Source organism: Lampetra planeri, chromosome 10 (assembly GCF_965212315.1).
Source record: "Lampetra planeri chromosome 10, kcLamPlan1.2.h2, whole genome shotgun sequence".
NCBI lineage: Eukaryota > Metazoa > Chordata > Hyperoartia > Petromyzontiformes > Petromyzontidae > Lampetra > Lampetra planeri.
In genome coordinates, this window is record NC_136116.1 from 11969142 (window position 1) to 11988770 (window position 19629).

General features: G+C 42.4%; 1 protein-coding gene across 3 annotated transcripts in view; it reads right to left on the reverse strand.

The window, feature by feature from the left end:
- The window catches only part of LRP1 (LDL receptor related protein 1), a 263658-nt gene that overhangs the window by 82861 nt on the left and 161168 nt on the right, over positions 1 to 19629 (reverse strand). For all 3 annotated transcript variants that reach the window (XM_078598337.1, XM_078598338.1, XM_078598336.1), the window contains exons 26-32: positions 18523 to 18687; positions 14109 to 14353; positions 12375 to 12506; positions 10661 to 10888; positions 9800 to 9974; positions 8473 to 8567; positions 6140 to 6289 (exon numbers count right to left, since the gene is read on the reverse strand). In XM_078598337.1, the coding sequence (XP_078454463.1) occupies positions 6140 to 6289; positions 8473 to 8567; positions 9800 to 9974; positions 10661 to 10888; positions 12375 to 12506; positions 14109 to 14353; positions 18523 to 18687 (1190 nt within the window). The remainder of the gene's footprint in view (positions 1 to 6139; positions 6290 to 8472; positions 8568 to 9799; positions 9975 to 10660; positions 10889 to 12374; positions 12507 to 14108; positions 14354 to 18522; positions 18688 to 19629) is intronic.

The window sequence follows — 19629 nt, forward strand, 5'->3', positions numbered from 1 at the left end:
CCCTCAGAAAAAGTGAAGATTGAATGGGGAAATCACTATTTGATTTTCAACCAGCAATGACAACGAATGCAATGTGCAAATTGTTTAAGAAGTTTAAATCTCGGAAAGGAACGTGGAAAAGTCTAGATGAACAAAAAAATAGGAATGACATTCACTTGATTGTCAGACACAACTGTCATCAGCAAATGTAACACAGGGAGAGATTACAGGCTGGGTGTGATGCAAGAGATACTGCGATATAGCTATAAAGATAACAAACCTAATTACAGGAAAAAAATTAACATGAAAGTTAACATGAAAAATCGAAGTGAAGAGGTAGGAAAATGTGGACAAACTCGAAAATAATTAAGTGCATGTAAGAGGGGCAACATTAAAAGCTCCCAGAGTACAAATTATCTGAAGCTAAAAAATACATTAAGCGATGGAAGAAAGAGGTGAATGCCTTGCAAAAAGGTCAGTCAAATGATCAAAAGATCAGCCTACATACACACTACAAAAGATCAGACTATATATGTATGCTTATCAGGGCTGTTAGCAAATTTAGAAAAATGCGAGGCACATGCCTACATCTTCCAAGCATTTGAAAATGTATCTTCAAAATTATCATGTGTTTTATCCACAATATTAAATTATAAAAAAACCCATAATCATTGTAAATTCTCATTTGCTAAATCTAGACAGCATCAGGTATATAGCAGCAGAATTTTGCACGAGGAAATGCAAACCATAACAAGACATGAATTCTGATTTCAACTGATCAGGTTAGCTTTAAACAGGTTATGATGGTGCAATTGTGCAGTAATCAGGCTGCTCAAATGCGTTTAGTCCGATCAAAAGGATAAAAATGAACAAGCTTTATGATGTAGCATGACATAAATCATTCAGGTACAGATCACTGTCAAGAAATGTATACACGTAGAAACTGCGAACATCAAACAAAAAATCAAACATCTCGGTACATGTGTGTAGCGCATATGAAGTGTAAAAACGATAATATATGGCAGACAAATGTGCTTGTGAAAATAAAATGTCTATGTTTTCAACAACTCAGGGCTTCCTCCAGTCGAAATAAAGATTCTGGTTCTGACTATTAAGCACAAACGTTCCCTCCCACCTTCACATTCAAGACCGCATCACATTTGTCTGAACACAACCGTCACGCTATAAACCATAATAGCATTGTGCAAGAAGTCCTGCTGATAAATGGCAATTCTATTTCAATTTATACGTTAAAAAGAAAATACAAGCATTGAAGCCAATTACAATGCTGTTTTGACATAATCAGTTTTTCCTGCAGAGGAAAAAAAAACATTGCCTTCTTTTGTTCAAAATTAAAATCATAACTTGAAGAAAACATTCCCGTCAGCATTTCGTCACTAAAAGGAGAACGCCTTGTTGATGGAGCACATCTTTAACAGCAATCACAAACTCTCTGCACCATGCACTTGGCATTAACATATTAAAACATAAAGCTCCTTATGCATTTCAAGGTTGATGATGTTCATCACAAATCATGTTTACTGGTCTTCATAAAAAACACAATCCCATAGATCGTACTTCACAAACCACGAAAAACAATACATGAATTCAATACTAAAAAATATTTAGTTTTAAATATTTCGTGAATGTAATTCACACAATCAAGGCAAGATACTGTAAGTGAAAAAGGACATATAAAAAAAAAACAATATTTTCAGCTGCAGTTATAAAATCTTCAGAAATACCATAATCATTGATCATCAATGCTACAGAGCTTTTGAAACACTGGCAATCACCGCATTTTGTGCTTTGGGCTACCGAAACGTTACCACCCACTGCCAAGAAAGTCCATGAAAAGGGATGATTGTCCAATCCAACAGATGCAGGTTTCTTTGTTGAAAACAAGCAATGCTACCATCAACTGAGATGCAGAAGAGAGAAATTGTTTATGAAAAAAGGAGTGAAATGGCATGTATTAGAGCCTAGAGTAACACATCAATGTCGACATGAATTCTACTCTGAGGAGTCAAAGCGCAGCTCCACAGACAAAATTGCTAACACAACTTGGGATTGCCCGATGGTGGTCAGCATTTACGCCGGTGTAATAAAGCGAAATTAGAAAATCTTTCCTGTTCCATCAGGATAACATAAATTGATCTTTTTCTTTTTTACACTGAATGTAAAATACAGGGGGAACACTACTTACGGGATTCAATACAAATAAGTTATTTCTGCTGCACGTCTTAGAGATGATCAAAGCCCGGTCAATAATGAAACAGTTGCCGCTCTGCGCGTGACTTACACTGCAGGAATTTTAAGTAGAACAAAGTTGCGGATCCAGGAAACCATTCTACTCTCCCCGCGGGTCTTTGGAATTTCCTGGAGGTGTTGTTTTTTTGTCTGAATGCCGTAGGTACTAAAGCCAAAATTAACGTCCCTAAGTCAAACATGCGTACAACCACCACCAGTTAAGTTATCTGTCCAGAAATGTCACTGAATCTCTTAATACATGCAAACTAAAATCAATAAAAAAAATCACATTTTGGCACGAGGAATGCAGGATATGGCTCTGATAAAGTCACCACAGATGCAACGAGGTATGTTAATGGACACATGTTAGAGACGTTACAGCTCCACACATGGTGAGCTGTGTGATAGGATGACAAACCTCAGTGCTCACTGTCACAATACCCTGGGGTCAGGCTGAATAAGAACACGAGATGCTGTGCTACAATTAAATTTACCATATTTATTTTTATAAAAAAAATTTGAATTCCTGTTCTTTCACAGATGAACATTGGTGCCATTTTCATTGGAGCATGACCAGTAAAAAAAACACACTAACCATAGAATACATGGTTTAACCATTACTGAATCCAAAATTAAAGCCACAGTTTCTGAAATATAATGTATTATAAAGGACACAAGGTAATATAAATTAAGAAAAAATTCTAATTACCATGAACGGTGAAAAATAATATTCCAATGAATACAAAGACAAAGTCAATAAAAATGTAATGAAGTGATTAAATATTTCTAGGTATGCACTTGATGAAATAAGATGTCTGGAACGCTTCTTCTCCCACAAAAAGACAAAGATGTATTGTATAGCCTTGAACAGGCTGTTGAGCCAAGTGCTGTTAGCGTGCAGCACTGAATGCCGGCCCAGAACACGAGGCGGTGGGTGGCCACAGCACCATGCTCTACCGCCTTTGTCTTCCTAGTGGCGATGTTTACACATCGCACCAGGCACTCATTTGAGGCAGAGTCGACCGAGGAGAGGCCAAATACCGGTTGAGACAATCATCGCCGGTGTTGGCCGTGAGCGGGAATCGGACTCAGGTCGTCGATTTCGTAATGCAGAGCGATAATTGCGATGCTACAGCTCCCTAAAAAACAAAGACAAAGGTCCCCCATATAGCTTGAAACAGACTGTTGGGGCAAGTGCTGTTAGTAAGCACCTATGAAGGCCGGAACGGCACACGAGGGGGTGGGTGGCCAGCACCACGCCCTTTATGCCTTTGTCTTCCTAGTGGCGATGCTTACACACAGCACTAGATACTCATTTGAGGCTGAGTCGACCTAGGGGAGGCCCAGGACCGATTCAGATAATCGCCACTGTTATTGGTCGTGAGCGGAAATCAAACTCAGGACGCCAGGTTAGTAGTGCAACACGCTAACAGTTACGCTACAGATGCCCATACAAAGAAAACAATACAAAGGTCTCCCATATAGCCTGCACAGACGGTTGGGGCAAGTGCTGTTAGCAAGCACCTATGAAGCCCGGAACGGTACACGAGGGGGTGGTTGTCCAGCACCACGCCCGACCGCCTTGGAATCCCCGGTGGCGATGTCTACACACCGCACCAGGTACTCATTTGAGGCTGGGTCGACCTAGGGGAGGCCCAGTTCAGATAATTGTTACTGGTGTTGGCTGTGAGTGGGAATCGAACTCGGGTTGCCAGGTTCGTAGCGCAGCACGCAGACCGCTACACTACCGCTCCCCATACACACACATACAAACATCTCTTCCTCACAAACACCGTCACACCTGGCAGTGTACAGTGAAAGTGCCTGGCAAGGAACTAGCTCATATAAAACTGTGAGCAATAGGTCAAATTGGAATGTGAATGAAGATGAATGTTATTTGAAAAATCTTTTACAATATAAGCTCAGACTTGTATTGAGGCAAAACTGTATTCCGAGGCTCTAGATATGGTATGGCTAACATTACAGTGAAGCTTGTACAGCATCATGAAATTATGTTCAATAAATGTATGCTTCTGTTATGGAACACTGTTTCATGTAGAGATAAGCGTAGATTTGCTTCATCTCTATTTAAAAAAAAATAGGTCATCCAATAAGTTGCATTCGCATCTACAGCTCAGCAAACGGAAGCACAAATAAATTACGTTTTTGATTTGATAGGATATGTACAAAACAGGTTTTCAGAAGAAAAACGTACCTGCAATTTGCTTACAGTCTGCATTGCATTTTATCTGTGTTGAATATATTCCATAGCTGCGGAAAAAGGCTTCAACTTGGATTTGTTTTTGCTGCTCTCAGGCTGTGCAGAATGTCCCCTCAATCTTGCAGGGGGAAAGTGAGGGCTTTTCATCGCACACCCCTCTCTCACAAATATCAGCAATAGCCAGTGGCGGCGATACTAGACTGATGCGTCTTAAGAAGCACAAAACTGCCATACAGCTGCTGGTTAAATAAAAATTGCCATAATCTCAGCTCTTTGAAGCAAATAGCAGTTGCGAGAATGTGAGTAGAATGTGTACAAAAATGGCAATGTCATTGTGAGATGCAAAATGCTGAGATTCCTCTTCTGTTCCGCTCTTGGAAACACATGTTTCCGTATGTACAACCATGTGTATACTGCCTGCATGTATACATTTTTTTTCTGGTTGTTGAATTGATAGCTTCCTGCACGAGAAAAAGTGAACGGATTTGCTTTTGTTTTTAGGCGATTTTCTAAACAACGGAACACATTTTTGTTATTTTACCAAGTAAGGTCCCATTGAGCTGCAGAGCTCTTTTTCATAAGTGACCTCGCCACAAATGATAGCTCAACGAAGTGGCTTATCGCGTAGAAATGTAGAGTATTTGTGGCCGCAATAAACGCATGTTTCTAAATGTGGAGGGACAAACCTGAGGGCCCTGATAAAAATCCACGTGTCCACGGAGAGAATATACAAACTCCAAATATACAGGCATCTGGGTCGGGATCGAACCCTGACACCTGTTACCTTTGTCCCCAAAAAAAGGGGGAGAGTATAATTATTTGGGTCTTTCGGTAAAGTCACGTAGATAGGTTAATACATACATACATGAACCTATCTACGTGACTTTACCGAAAGACCCAAATAATATGAATTCCTGCAGTCATGAAAGCTTTAAGTCAAAGGAGGAGAGGTTATTAACTTAAAATTCCTCAGTTTTTTTTTCGAGCTTTGAATGTTTGTTTAACGCTTCTTGAATTGTAATGCTATCTTTATTGAATTAAACGTCTATTATAAATGTGTCATGAATCAATTAACCATAATTATTATTTCTCTCACATACAGCAGCAAATTAATGACGGGCTGTGCATGTACATACCAGAACATGTAGTTCTGGCAGAAAATAAAATGCGAATATCTAAAGCGCGTAAATCGATGCATATCGTAACCCCCCTGTGACAGAAAGGGCTTGAGGAGAGGATTGGAGTTGAGGGATCTAGGAAACAAGTGAATTCTCGAGCATATATGAAATCAAAGAATTTAGCAGCCACTATAACATCTGTTTAATTATCACGGATGGCTAAGTACGGTGAGAAAGAACTGCAACATACATACATAAAGTGGGAAGCTACAGGGTGAACAGCAACAATAACAGCTGCACACAGCAGAAACAGTGTGAACAGTGTGCATATGCATAACGTTGACGGGAGAATATGAACGACGATACAATAACTTGTATTGTGTAGATGAAAAAGCAACCTATTTACGAACCTTGAGATTATTGACCGAACAAGTTGCATTCAGGCGATGGGTGAAATAATTCCAGCCGACGGGGACAGCGAATAAGCAGGAGTGACTTCTTATTGACCAGACATTGATGGGTTATAAAAAGAAAAAACACGGGCACGTAAAACAAATCAATACAATGTTACCCATGATGGCGAGTGCCGACGGCTTGGTGAGCTTGCTTTTCATCGTTTCTACAATTTCCAGCCCCGAGCCGTCCAGCTCACAGCGGTTGATGGTGCCGTTCCCAGAGCTGATCCAGTACAACTTGCTCTCCTCGTAGTCAATGGACAATCCTGCTCACGCGAACAAGTCCCCGTTAACGCGCGAACAAGAGCAGCGCGCAAGCACATGCCGCACGTGTACGCTTGTGTACGTTGAACTCCTCCTTTCGCACCATACGCAGCCGTCCGTGCCAATCGGAGGTACGGGCAAGGGCAACAAAAGCAAAGACAAAAAGCAGTTCTAAAGAAATTAGTTTTCAATCGAGATGATTTAAAAGTGCATAGCTCCAGTGGATTCCTAACATCGGAAGGAAGAGTGTTCCAGACTGCCGCAGCAGCACATCTGAAAGCGTGCGATGCAGTAACCATCTTTGTGCGATGGTTAGCCAAAAGCCGCTGCGAGGATGACCTGAGTTGGTGTGATGGTGTATGCATCTTGACGAGATCATCAAGGTCTTGTGCTTCATTTGTGACAAAGCACTTTGTGTGTAATGAGTGAGACCTTACAATGTATTTGTTCGGCAACCAGAAGCCAATGGTAGCCACTGGATGGACATGGTTCGAATCTTACATACATATATAACCCGGCCAATAGCAATCCACTGCTGGATGAAGGCCTACCCACACCGTGTCAGTTGTGGGGGTTGTTTGACTGTACTTCACTACGTGATCAGTGCAGATGTGCTGAAGGGGGGAGGAGGGACATCAGTGATATTGCTCGCCACTGGTGTTAGCCTTGACCAGAAATTGAACGCCAGCTTTATGTTAAGCCCCTTGAGTGACGACACTGAAATCAAGTATTTTAGTTTTTATTCAATGTGTAGTGACTGTGATTGTCACTGTGTGGTGCCGGGCTTACGAAGCCACGGCGGATAGTGTGTTGGCATTACGAGCAGCCCGCTTACTGGGCGTAGCACTAGCCCTAGCGGGGCTTGGGTGAGCGCTGGTCAGCGCGGAGGCACCACGTACAGTGTGCGGTGCGGGCTCCCGGTGATGGAGCTAGAGGGAATATCAGCCAGCCAGGGTTACGTTGGGCATGATACGCTGGTTGACCTACCGACACGTGACCGAATGATATTGGAGGGGGGGGGGGGCACTGGGCGGTCACGTGGTATAAAAGAGCTCTCAGGAGCCTTCGGGAAAGAGCTCGAGAGATCTAGAAGGTGGGCGGATCGAGGGGCGGAGCCAGCCCCAGCCCAGGCCGATATAACGGGCCCCGTGAGGGGCTCGAGGTTCTTCGTGTTGCTGGTGATGAAGATCCACGTCGGGTAAAAGAAGCCTCTCGCCACGCGGTCCGGGACCCAGCTTGTGGTCCGGGATAGCGAACCATGTCTAGTTCTGCCGTAGCGTGGCTAGATGAGCATTCAACACCCAAGTGTAGGTTGTGTTTTGTTATGTTGAGTTACTGAATAAATAGTGTTGCTCCCAGTTGGACTCACTACAAATGCACTTTCATTTTATTTTGCGTCTAACAACAAAGCAGATTGTCACTTCGCTGGTTTAAAAAGCTAATACGAAAATATTAAAGTTATATATGTAAAGGTACATACTGTCACTATTGCAGGACATCTCTTACAGCCATTGATGGCATACACAGAAATGCAAATCCAACAGTTTATGTGTTGAAGTGAATCACAGTAAATGTTTTGGCCTTAATTTATGTTCAGTAGCATTAACTTTGTATTAAACTAATTACTAACGTATTTCTCGAAGGTAGTTCACTAATGAACCAAGGCCTAACCATGCTCTAAGGTTCACGGGGGTTGTTTGACCATACTTCACCACGCTGGTCGCTAATGGCTGGTGAACAGGGGGAACCCAGGACGGGATCAGATATAACTCAATACTGATGTCAGCAATGGTTGGGAGTTGAACTCCGGTTTCTGGATTCAAGCTCAGTGAGCTACCGCTCCCCACAATTATCACGTGTTTTCACTGCTTTACTTAACCAACCCTCCGCCCTCCTTAAAGCCATATCAATAAGTATGTATTTATAAGCAGTTTCAAAAAGACACCACATGGTTTGTGCAACTCATTAAACGAGGCAGCATTAACTTTGCATATTTATCTCACAATAACATGCAGAGTTTTTGAAGACCACCAAAAATCTTGGTTCATGCATCATCATTTTTAGTTTGCTAGACACCTGGGAAATGCTTCAAACAGAGTCCAATGTTGCCGATGAATGGCTGGAAAGCCAATGACAGTGCAAAAGACAAGAATCCAGGCAGGGTGTCTCTGTGAGGAGCACTCACCAACAGGGCCTTTCTGTTGGTTGTGGAGAACAGCTTTTTCACTTCCGTCCATGTTAGCTACATTGATGGTGTCACCATCTGTCCAGTACATCTTTCTGAAAATAGAAACGCACGCACACATATGTACACATCTGCTCACATATGCATGCATCCACTCACAAATACAAATTCATAACCAGACTTGTGTTCATGCAAAAAAAACCTGAATATTCCTATAAACTGCTGGTGCAAATGCTTTTAGCGAGCACCAATTAGAATGACCATTTACATTCAGGTTTAAAAATATTGAAATTATCTCCTTAGAAATATTCCAAAAGAGCAATTGATAGAGGCATCTTACGTGGTGTTAACAGCAAAAATAAAATCAATTCTCCTCAGTAAATATTTCACAGGAGTGCTGCTTGCTAGCCAACAGGCAATTGCAGATGTAGTATATTTGTTAAGGACTGCTATTTGATTCAACAAATGAGCCCATGGTTCTGTGCCAACTCTACAAGCGTGTTCTTTTCCCCTCGTCAGTACACATGCTCCATTTCTAGAACAGTTTAACTTTCTTTGACACTGAAACATGAAAGTGTCTCTAAAATCAGCACACTGCAAACTTTGGTTGTGTAAAGTGAAGCGCTCCTAAACCATGTGATTTTGATTTAACCACAACATGAGCCGGCATTGCATATCATGTCGGATTTCATTGGCAGCACCAGGAATCCTGCACAGCAGCTTGGCAGAATAACAGAACAGGGAAGTAATGCAAACAAAATTGGTTAAAAATAATTACAATTATTGCTTGAGATTTAGATAAAGAGGCAGGACTATACTCAGTGTCAAAAGTTAGGATGTTACTGCTGAAACATAACAAACATTTATGATTTATGCCCCTGTACCGTTCCCGTTCTGTTGTAATGTGCACTGTGATGCTTACTTTATTGAGGGCGATATTGGCACGTAAAAAAAAGATTGATTGATTAGTTTTTTCTACGAGGTATGTCACGAAACCGAGGAACCCAGAGGAATCCCATGCAGAACAACAGGGGGAGAGATACAAACTCCACGCAGAAAGGTGCCCGAGTCGGAAACCAAACTCATGTCATTCTTGCTTTGAGGCCCGAGAAGTTGTTACCACTAAAACAAACATTTTTTTTACCATTGTAAAAGGTAAAACCTGCCAAATCGAAAAAATCACCCCATTTTGTCGTGGCCTTTGCCAGTGGTAATGTATGCACAGTAACGCCGCCCATCTGCTGTGTAACGGGGGACTGGCAGGAATTTTATGGCGTGCCAAATATTTTAATTCGCGCGTTGTTTCCATTCGCGTTGTGGCCATTACCCTTTTATGGGGTGCAGCGCCAGCCCATGGGGCTTGTCCAGCCCTTGCAACACAGCCGTCTTGAAGGAGCCGTCCATGCGAGCCACATTGATCTGCTTCTTGTTCGCGTCGTAGCTGGTCCAGTAAAGGTTCCCGGATATCCAGTCGACAGCCAAGCCGTGTGCGTTTGCCAAGTCTGCACCCAGCAGGAGACACATGTACGGAGGAGAAGAGAAAGGGGGAGGGCAGGGGAAGGCGGAGGGGGGGGTGGAAAGTTACTTGTGTAAAAATTGGACCCTTCAAGTAATGCCTAACAGGTTTCCTTTGTGTGCCTGGAGGCTGCACATTTCCTCGCGATAATTATTTACCATGTCTGTGGATTCAAAACATGTACTGGGAATGACACTAATTGCAGGATTGATCAAACGGCCAGGACTTACAGTGGCGCTATAAAATGTGGCCATCGCGCACAAATATTACAGTCGAGCCTGAATATACCCAGGTGAAAACCCTAATGAAAAACACTCGAGTGATGGGGCTTGGGAATGTTTTGCTTCCTCCAAAAGAAAACCACGTGGATGTTCTCGGCAACACGGCAGCAGCAATTCAGAGTTCCAGGCAACTGGCCCCTGGATGGGTTTACCGTCTCGTACATTTTCGAGGAGGATTGAGCCTTTGCGCGCTTAGCAGAATCGATCAACGGGCTCGTGGACGTAGACTGTGCAAAACGTGCGCAAAATAAATGACGCGAATGAAACACGAGGCTTCAATGAAACGCGCGGCGTCTTCGCTTCTGCTATTGAAAGCATTCCATCGGGTGGGTCTCGGCACTTAAACAAGGAAAGGAAACCCCCCTCCACAGTAAACGCAAACGAACCCTACCTGCTGAAACGATGGTCTCTACGTTGGTACCATTGATGAAGGCACGCTTTATGGTCTGCGTGCGAACATCGGACCAGTAGATGCGCTGCTCCGCTCCGTGGAAATCAACAGCAGTCACATTGTCAATGTCAGGCACAGTAAACGAGATGATGAAGTTGTAGTAAGGGGCATCGATATCCACTCCGCGAATTTCCATCTGCCGGGCGTAGAGAAGGAACTTCCAATGCTCTGCATTCGGTGGAACCGGCAAGGCACAAACACAAAGACACACATACACGCATGCAAAACTTAAGACAATAATCACCATCCAGGTCCAGGTAAGAAAAATGTATATCCATATGTAGGAGATCTGCAAGCCATCCTCACGCACTCGCACCACGCAGAGATGAAATCTCCGCACTCCGCATAGCACGCACCAATCACACGCAGGGGCATACACGAGACGGGGGTCAAGGGTTAAAGGGCACTGACGTCACGCGGACTCGGAGTGCGAGACGGAGATGTGTATTAGGAACGAGGGCAGAGATGTCGGGGTTTAAAGGGGGCTGCGCGCGTTCGGGGTTGGTTTTAGGAACGAGTGTGGCTGTGGTTTGAAGAATAAAAAAGTGCATAACCAGTCTCCGACTACTCTTCAATAGTAACGCAGTTGCAACAATATAGTAGATCCTTTAAACTGAATCCAGAAGTTCTGACCACACTCTGCACATCAATGTACATTTGTATGCATGCACAGCGCACGCTTGCACAACTCAAATCCATTTCCATCGTTCGCATAGTCTTTTAAGTTTGCTGTGAATCACAGTAGTGCATGAAAAAATATGAATTTGTTCTCATATAAAAGTCAACAGTTAACTTTGCTAACCTTTCTCAAGGGCACATGCATGCATGCATACACGTATGCACATGCAAAGTAAACACATTCTTCCATGCAGGAACAAATTCAAAGAGAATCCAACGGCGCAATCACCAGAAGCATTGAGTGGATGTAATGCATATCGCACAGAAGAAATGAAATTGCGTCAGCACATATTCGAAGCAAGCCAGTCGCACACGGTTTCCCAGGCTCATCAGTTTAACTTGGAGGCACATGCTCCTCTATACTAATAACTTAAGTTTGGCACAATTACAATTGTTTGTCAATCCGCGAGTGTTAATCAAGGGGTTTTCTTGACGATACTTCAGCACGTTGGCTCTGGACACATTGTTGAAGGTGGAAACCCAAAATGAAATCAGACACAGTAATACCCCGGTTTACATCGGGGATGCGTTCCTGGAAGATGCAATGACGAATATCTAAATGGCGTAAATCAAAGCGATCTACAGGGAAGGTGGAGGCGACGGCCGAGGCAACGGACATGAGAAAGGACGGACGATCCTGTCAGTGACGTAATTGTGGGATTGAGGCGACGCAAATCGGGTAGCGGCATCGATAAAGTGATGACGTATTTACAAAATAACGTAAAAGGGGGAGAAGTTAATATTATTGTATCACTCGATGTTGGCCGTGGCGGTGAACACAAACCAGTATCGCTGGGTTCATAGTGCAGTGCGCCATTGTTCAAATAAATGTATCCAAGGCAGGAGGTGCAAAGACCATGTTAAGTTTGACCACCCCAACCATTCAATGTGCAAGGCTAAAAATCCAATCCACTTTGACATTGCCCCCACCAAAGGTTATTTATGACTTTCCCCAATCACAGCCTTCTTTCCTTACCAGAGCACGTCCGTTTGTCAGGCTGTAGCTTCATGAGGTGTGGACAGGCACAGGCAGCTGTTCGGTTGTAGTTGATGAGGCAGTGATGAGAGCACGGACCTCTGCCCCCATTGTCTCCACATGGATTGTTGGCTAGACAAGAATATAAAATTGGACAGGGATGAACTCGCGCGCGCGTGCGCACACATTCAGTGTTTATTATATTCGTATGCGATAAAAGTGTCTTCTCAAATTCATATATATACCAGCAATAACCTGACTCTCAAAAATATGAAAAAAATTGAATTAATAATGCAGCTTCTGCACAAAGATCTTACGTTATTTTACTTCAGCTGAAAAATGTTTCACTCCACACATTCAGTTAACCATCATGAAATGTATAAACCTGAACTACCATCAGCATTTTCAAACCATTTCTCTTATGGACTGATATATCAATTTATAGTGCCAAATTAGTACGGTTGAAAACGTACAAATGCATAAAACAAAATTGCTTCAAATACTATGCAAGATTTTAATGGTCGTTAAAATTATCCAAACATCGACACGAACTACAAACACCAAGAACAGGAATAATGTTGTCTTTAAAATAACTTCACAATCATGTTTTAAACACGTATGGCATATATTTTAAAGATTAACATATTATTCAAAGTCTCAATAAATAATGACTTAGTGAGGCAAACTAATGTCTCGAGCCAGTGAATATTCCTGTCGGCCTGGGTTACCTACTTGTTTACCCCTACGATATTTTTTATATTAGAATGAATAACGCAAATAAAACCAAAATAAGCATACAATGCAAGAACATGATCCTATATTTTACTTGATGCCAAAACGGCAAGTGTAAACTAAAGCATTTCAAATGTGTTGATGTTACAGGGACGTATTTGAATGTTTTTTTTATTTGTCAGACATCGTTTCTTAATGATGATGGCAAACAATTTAGCTTCGGGATTAACAGCACTATCCAGGCATTTTATTTTGGGAACGCAAATACAACGAAAGATAAACGGTTTACTTTTTTGGGGCTTTTACATCAAAGAATATTGTCAGCAGAGTTGTATCATGGCATAATATCGCTGTACACTTCACCATGATGTTTATTTACATTTATGGTAATAAACATAACAGTTTACGATTATTGTCAAGCAGCATACTTAAGTCTAATTACTTTTTCATTGTAACATCTACATATTCACACCTCGTCTGACACAACTGCCATGAGAATACTTGCATGTGATAATGTTCTATTTGTTATTGTTTCTGTTTGAAGGAGCGTATGTGCAAATGTGCAAACAAAATAGTAAGTATAGACCTTCGTTCATTCACTAACACAAGACAACAACAACAACAAAGATCCCCCGTATAGCGTTAACAGACTGTTGGAGCAAGTGATGTTAGCGAGCACCTATCAAGGCCAGAAAGACACACAACAACAACAACCGCCATTCGCCACTAAGTGGCGGTGACGTCACCACGACGCTTGTGCCACACACACGCACACACACGTACACCCCTTAAATTTACTCGTCCTTAGATGGGCACTATTTTGGAGGCAATGGTCCCGAGGCATTATCCAAGCGCCACTATTTTCTACTGCATCCTGCTAGCCTTAATAGTGGCTCACCATAGCACCTGTTCCAACAATCTACAAAGGCAGTTTCCGCCATGTGCGTGCGTGCACACATATATATATGAAAGCAGAAACCATGGCGCGCGCTAGCGACTCACCCATCGGCTGCCGAGTTGGATGGAAGACGTGCAGGTCGAAGGGCTGCGTGTTGGTGCGCTGCACCACCGTCACGTTTTGGCCCGTCCACTTGTTGGCGCGCACCAGCGTGTTGGTGCGCCAGTCGGTCCAGTACACCTCTCCTCCAAAGAGGGTGACGGCGAAGGGGTGCGACAGAAACTCGTGGCCCCGCAGCACCTCGATGAGCTCCGTGCCATCGTACAGGGCAGAGTAGATGGAGTCGGAGCTGTTCCGTGTGTTTGCGGGTCAAGAGGGAGAGGATGCATTGTGAGGTGGTGGCATAAGGCGGGGTACACACCTCCTGACTTATAAAAGTCAGGGTTGGTGGATCATGCAGAGAAGGTGCTGCAATGTTTTATCGGACGCCTGCCTGTAAGGGACAACTAAAATAAGCCCACGTTCCTTGTCGAATTTGCTCATATGATGTAGTTCGTAGGCTGCCATGGTAAGTAGCAATAAGTCAGTGATTTCCTGAGTATGAAAATTCAACATTCCTATCGCGCAGGCCAACCAATGTTGACTTCACCAGAAAGTGGTACACATTTTTTATTGACCCCGGAGGAATGATGGGCTCAGTCAATCCTCACACAAAATTGAACCTTGCGACCTTCATTCAGATTGCGAGCCACTCGCTGTGCCTGCGGAGAGCCATCTGGCTGCTTATCCATCTACACATACACATGCACAGCCCTTTTTGTCAATCCACTGCTGGATGAGGGATTCGCCACACCTTTGGGGTTATTTGACCATACTTCATCATACCGGTCAATGTGGGCAGTGCATAGATTGGGGGAGCAAAAGCGTATGGCATAACAATGGATTTTAAAGCACTGCTCTATGTTGCTGTATAATCCCACAACATGGTCACTCATCCAAACACTATCCAGCTACTGAGATCTGATAATAAAAGTAATGTACATAATTTTTATAAATGAACCTTGCTAATGTTATCATTTACAAAGAAGCTTAATCATACTCTAATTAATCATCAATTTATTATAAAAAATATATTTTGCTGGCTATTTGGCTGTCTGGATGGTGGGACGGACAGACAAGTCCAAAGGACGTGTGGCTGCTAGTTTTATATAAAAAAATGTTTACATGTCATCTAAATGTTTTCCGTGTAATGACAATTATATAATGCGTTTGAATGTGTACTATATATACACACACACGCACATTTAATACTACATTGAACATTGATACACACTTTTTAAGGTAACTATGACATATCACTGTCTGAATACGCCACAAGCGAAGATGGATTGATTATAATCCACCAGTACAGCTGTGAAAGTGGCCTTCCTTCAAAACGTAATGACTTTTTGCATCATTTAAAATTAGCTAGTTAGAATTTCCCAATGTTAATGACGCGATGACATTGACATGTTTAAATGCAGACTACTTTAATGGGCAAGATTAATTTAAAAAATAGCTCCTGAAAAAAGTCTAACTCTTACAGATATGTGACTTTTTTTTATTCCATGATAGTGTTTCTGGCATCGTAAAACCAAGTACAGTGTATGGCAGTAGTGTGTTAATGCACGGCTCATAGGTTGGTGGTAAAGGACTTAAAATTATGAATACCACAGAAAACTCCACGTGCATGCACACCTAAGCTGCAAGCCAGATTTAGAAATAGCATGACTGACCGAATACATTGCTTCCACATTAATACACAGCGTGGAGTCAGGGGAAACTCAAAAGTGCCACGTGCTCTCTAAATCTCTTAAGTGTCTTTCTAAAAATGTTCAAAGCATTCATACTTATCGGGAAGAAAGCTCCGTTTCATCTCGCACTTAAAAGAAACGTGTCCTTAGGGTGCCTACCACTGCCACCCTCTTCCCATGCTCCCACATCGCACGTCCCACTCTCTCCACCCAAACCACCCACCTCACAACTCCCTTGTCAATTGCAGTGCTACAAAAGTTGTGACAATGCTGAAGAGAGACAACAGCTGCAGACATCAAGGAACTCTGTCAATAATCGCCAAGCAGAGTGAAAAGACTTGTACCCATGAGCTGGTCCAAGAAGCAGGTTTACATTTTTTTTACATTTCCCACACTTCCTACGTGGCATGTTGTGTAGATAGCTTAATGGTTAGCACACTCCTCAGAGAGCCAGTGTGCATATGCTGTCCCATTGATACGTTAATATATGAAGAATATTGTTAAAAAAACATTGTTTCTGCAAAATAATGGGATGTAAAAAATATCTCCTTCTCCTTTTGGTAAACAAAATAAAAGAAGATATTTTAGATTCCATCAATTTACAAGAGTTACACCATTGCAAGCCATGCAATTTTCAATACCTTCAATTAAAACATATGACCACAATTAATTGTAAGCCCATATACATGCAGACATCAGTGATACGTATTTTTTTCATAAAATGTTTAACTTGGCCACTGTCACAATGCAATGCTTGATATTATTAAAAAATCGGATACAATGAAGACCTCGAGCACAGATATAAAGCAGAAAAAAAAGGTTTGTTTCAGTAGTTTATCTCTGGAAAACACAATATGCATGGCTGTTTGTTGACTCCAAACCTCCTGTCAACTTTTGCAGAACGGCCAATATTCTTTTGAGTTACGATTTGAAGGCACTTGATCAGTGTGGAGCTGAAGAGAACCATAGTTTTACCAAGCCTTGCGAGCGAGACCACACGGTTGTTTTTTTCGCATTCCGAGTTGACAACATGACTCAGGAGTAACACGTTACACATTTCCCACAAGCCACATGAAACTTCAAGGTCAGCAAGATCAAGGGTACCACTCGACGGCTTAGGAAAAATTGAGAGGAAACAAATCACAATTAATTGTGCCTTGTGCTTAGAGAGCAACTAAGGGCTCCACTGCCACTAATTGAGTGTTTTGTCAATAACCAGGGGGCTTCACTCCCCCCCCATTTAAATTATATCAGCAGGCTGAGTTTGAGCCATGGCTGTTAAGTGGTAAGAACACACATTGAGGGGCTGAATAGGTTAATAGAACTAATAAATCAGTGGCCTCACATTACGGAACTAGATTTAGGACAGTGAAGAAATATATTAATCAGTTCATTGATTATTTGGGTTCACCCGACTTGGGCAATGTGGGATGTGCATTATTGGGTTTTGGAATCAAGGTCAGACAAATCAGAGCTCTAATACATTCGGATGGACACGCTTTGAGAATAAGTAATACTCAAGCAGCTTTCGCATTCTTTAACAAAGTGAGATTTCAATAAACAACAAGCCCACACTATTTAAAAGCCAGTCTCTTTTTAAATTGGATTCTCAATAGATGTTGATCTGTGTAGTTCAATGATCTATTAAGCCATAGGACATTACAGGCCAAGTGGAAGAGAGTTAAATTTCGATTTAAAGCTTTCGTGACTGCAGGGATTCATCTTCTTGGTTCTTTCGGTAAAGTCACGTAGAATGGAAATAATAAAATAATAAAAATAAAACATAATAAAATAATTCTCACGACGTTTCGGCCACAACGCAAGCAGCCATCCTCAGGTGGAGAACAGGTCTGTCGAGAAGATCCCCACAGCAAGTCCTTCCTAAAATAAATTATAGATTTAATCTTATTCTTGCGTATGGCAATAACAAAATACACGCAATTACAGTCCTATGATGACTCAGTTCGAGTCAGCTATTGTACCTTCTAACTCGAACTAGAAATGTTGCAGTGCTCATTTCCATTGGTGGCCCTCAGCAAAGTGCTCGGGGCTGCACATTACCATTACAGGAACCACGACATTCATAGGATGACGACTATTGGCTTCCCACAAAGTGGTACTTATTTATTTTTGCCCCTTAACAAATATTTGAATTCACAACCTTCTGATCGTCACGTGTTCCAACCACATTGTCACATGCCCATGTGATGCTTACCTGGGTAAATAACGACTCTCATTAAATGGATGCTGGTGGTGTAATTTTTTGCACAGTGGACTTGCAATTGAGAGGTTGTGAGTTTGATTCAACCCCTCCCAAGACATCTCACCAGCATAGAATAGTAGGTTAAATACCCTCAAGAGCAGTGTTCCTCATTGCAAGGCCCGCGGGGCACTGTCGGCCCCTGGTGGCTTTTAGTGCGGCCCCTGACGTACGGTCCAGAAATTACACAACACGTGACAACACCACCCATCATCGTGCTGCTGTCAAACCACGTGGTTTCAATTTGTGGCGGCCCTCACACTGATGATGTCTTATTGGCGAAAGTGGCCCCCTCTCTGAAAATTAGTGAAGAACACTGCCCTAGAAGATTCTCAAGAGCACCCCCTAGTGGGAGTCCTTCCGCCAGCAGTAGAACGAGAAGGCAAACTGCAGGGCTGCACCTTCACCCTCGTCACACTTTGCCTCGAGTGGAATGTATTGCTATTCACACACACACACACGTACCGGGCATCTATCCACATGATGCGGTTCTCCAGGTAGTCTACGGTGAGGCCGTTGGGCCAGCCTCCAGCTCCCATCTCATGGTGGATGACGTGCCGCCCTGTGCCACTCATGGAGATGGCCTCAATCCGAGGAAACGACGAATCCCAGTCAGTCCAGAAGAGAATCCTGCGAGGCGGACATAAGCACTGGTGTGGAGCTGGGCGCGGCAGATATATCGTCCTAACCTTTATCGAGAGTGCACTCTTCGTACCGTGTCACTGTTAACCTTATCAATATGATGACGGAGGAATAGCGACAAAAATAAAAGGGAGCAATTGTCATGGCTGCTGCAATAGAACACTGTTATTCGGTAGGTGCTTGTAATATCCCCTTGTTTTTCCATAAAGTGCATTTGGTTTCTTTATCAAATGTCGAGGTATTATTACCAATTAAGTTATAGAAAAAAATCTATAAAAATGTGAGCATTTTGAGGTTTTCCAATTTCTCCACATGAAAAACATATTACCGCTGAATGTGTGTGTATATGTGTATATATAACCAACATACAGATGCGACTATTGTTCAATAAAACACAAACCTTTGAACACATTTAAGAGCATGTCAAATCAATAAAACCAAGTAAACTGTACATGAAGGCACAACTACTGAAAATAATATCCTTATACATATCTTCAGTTACGACTATGAAAGCACAAAGGTTAACAAAGGCAGTTGTACATAACTAAGAACCTGGCAACAGTGCTCTTACTACTTGGGAGTAAAGTTTTCCCGGATTCAATATATAAGCGATTAATCTAATAATAACATTCGCTGGCCTCTGTAAAAAACGACTGACAGTAGATGGCAACTTTATATAACGGAAGCAGAACATAAGCTGGGATTTTCGTCTGGGATGTGACCTAATAGACGACTTTCTTTGTTCTGATAAGTTGTTGTTTGCACTTTTAGTTTTGGTGCCATTTCTTTATTTGTGTATTCATTTTTTATTTTGCTTGGCAACAGCATTTTGAATTGCTTGTATGTTGAACTTCTTTCGCACCGTACGTAGCCAACCATGCTCATCGGCGATGCTTGGTCGTGGCTGTAGATGGGATTTCGTCCTTATAT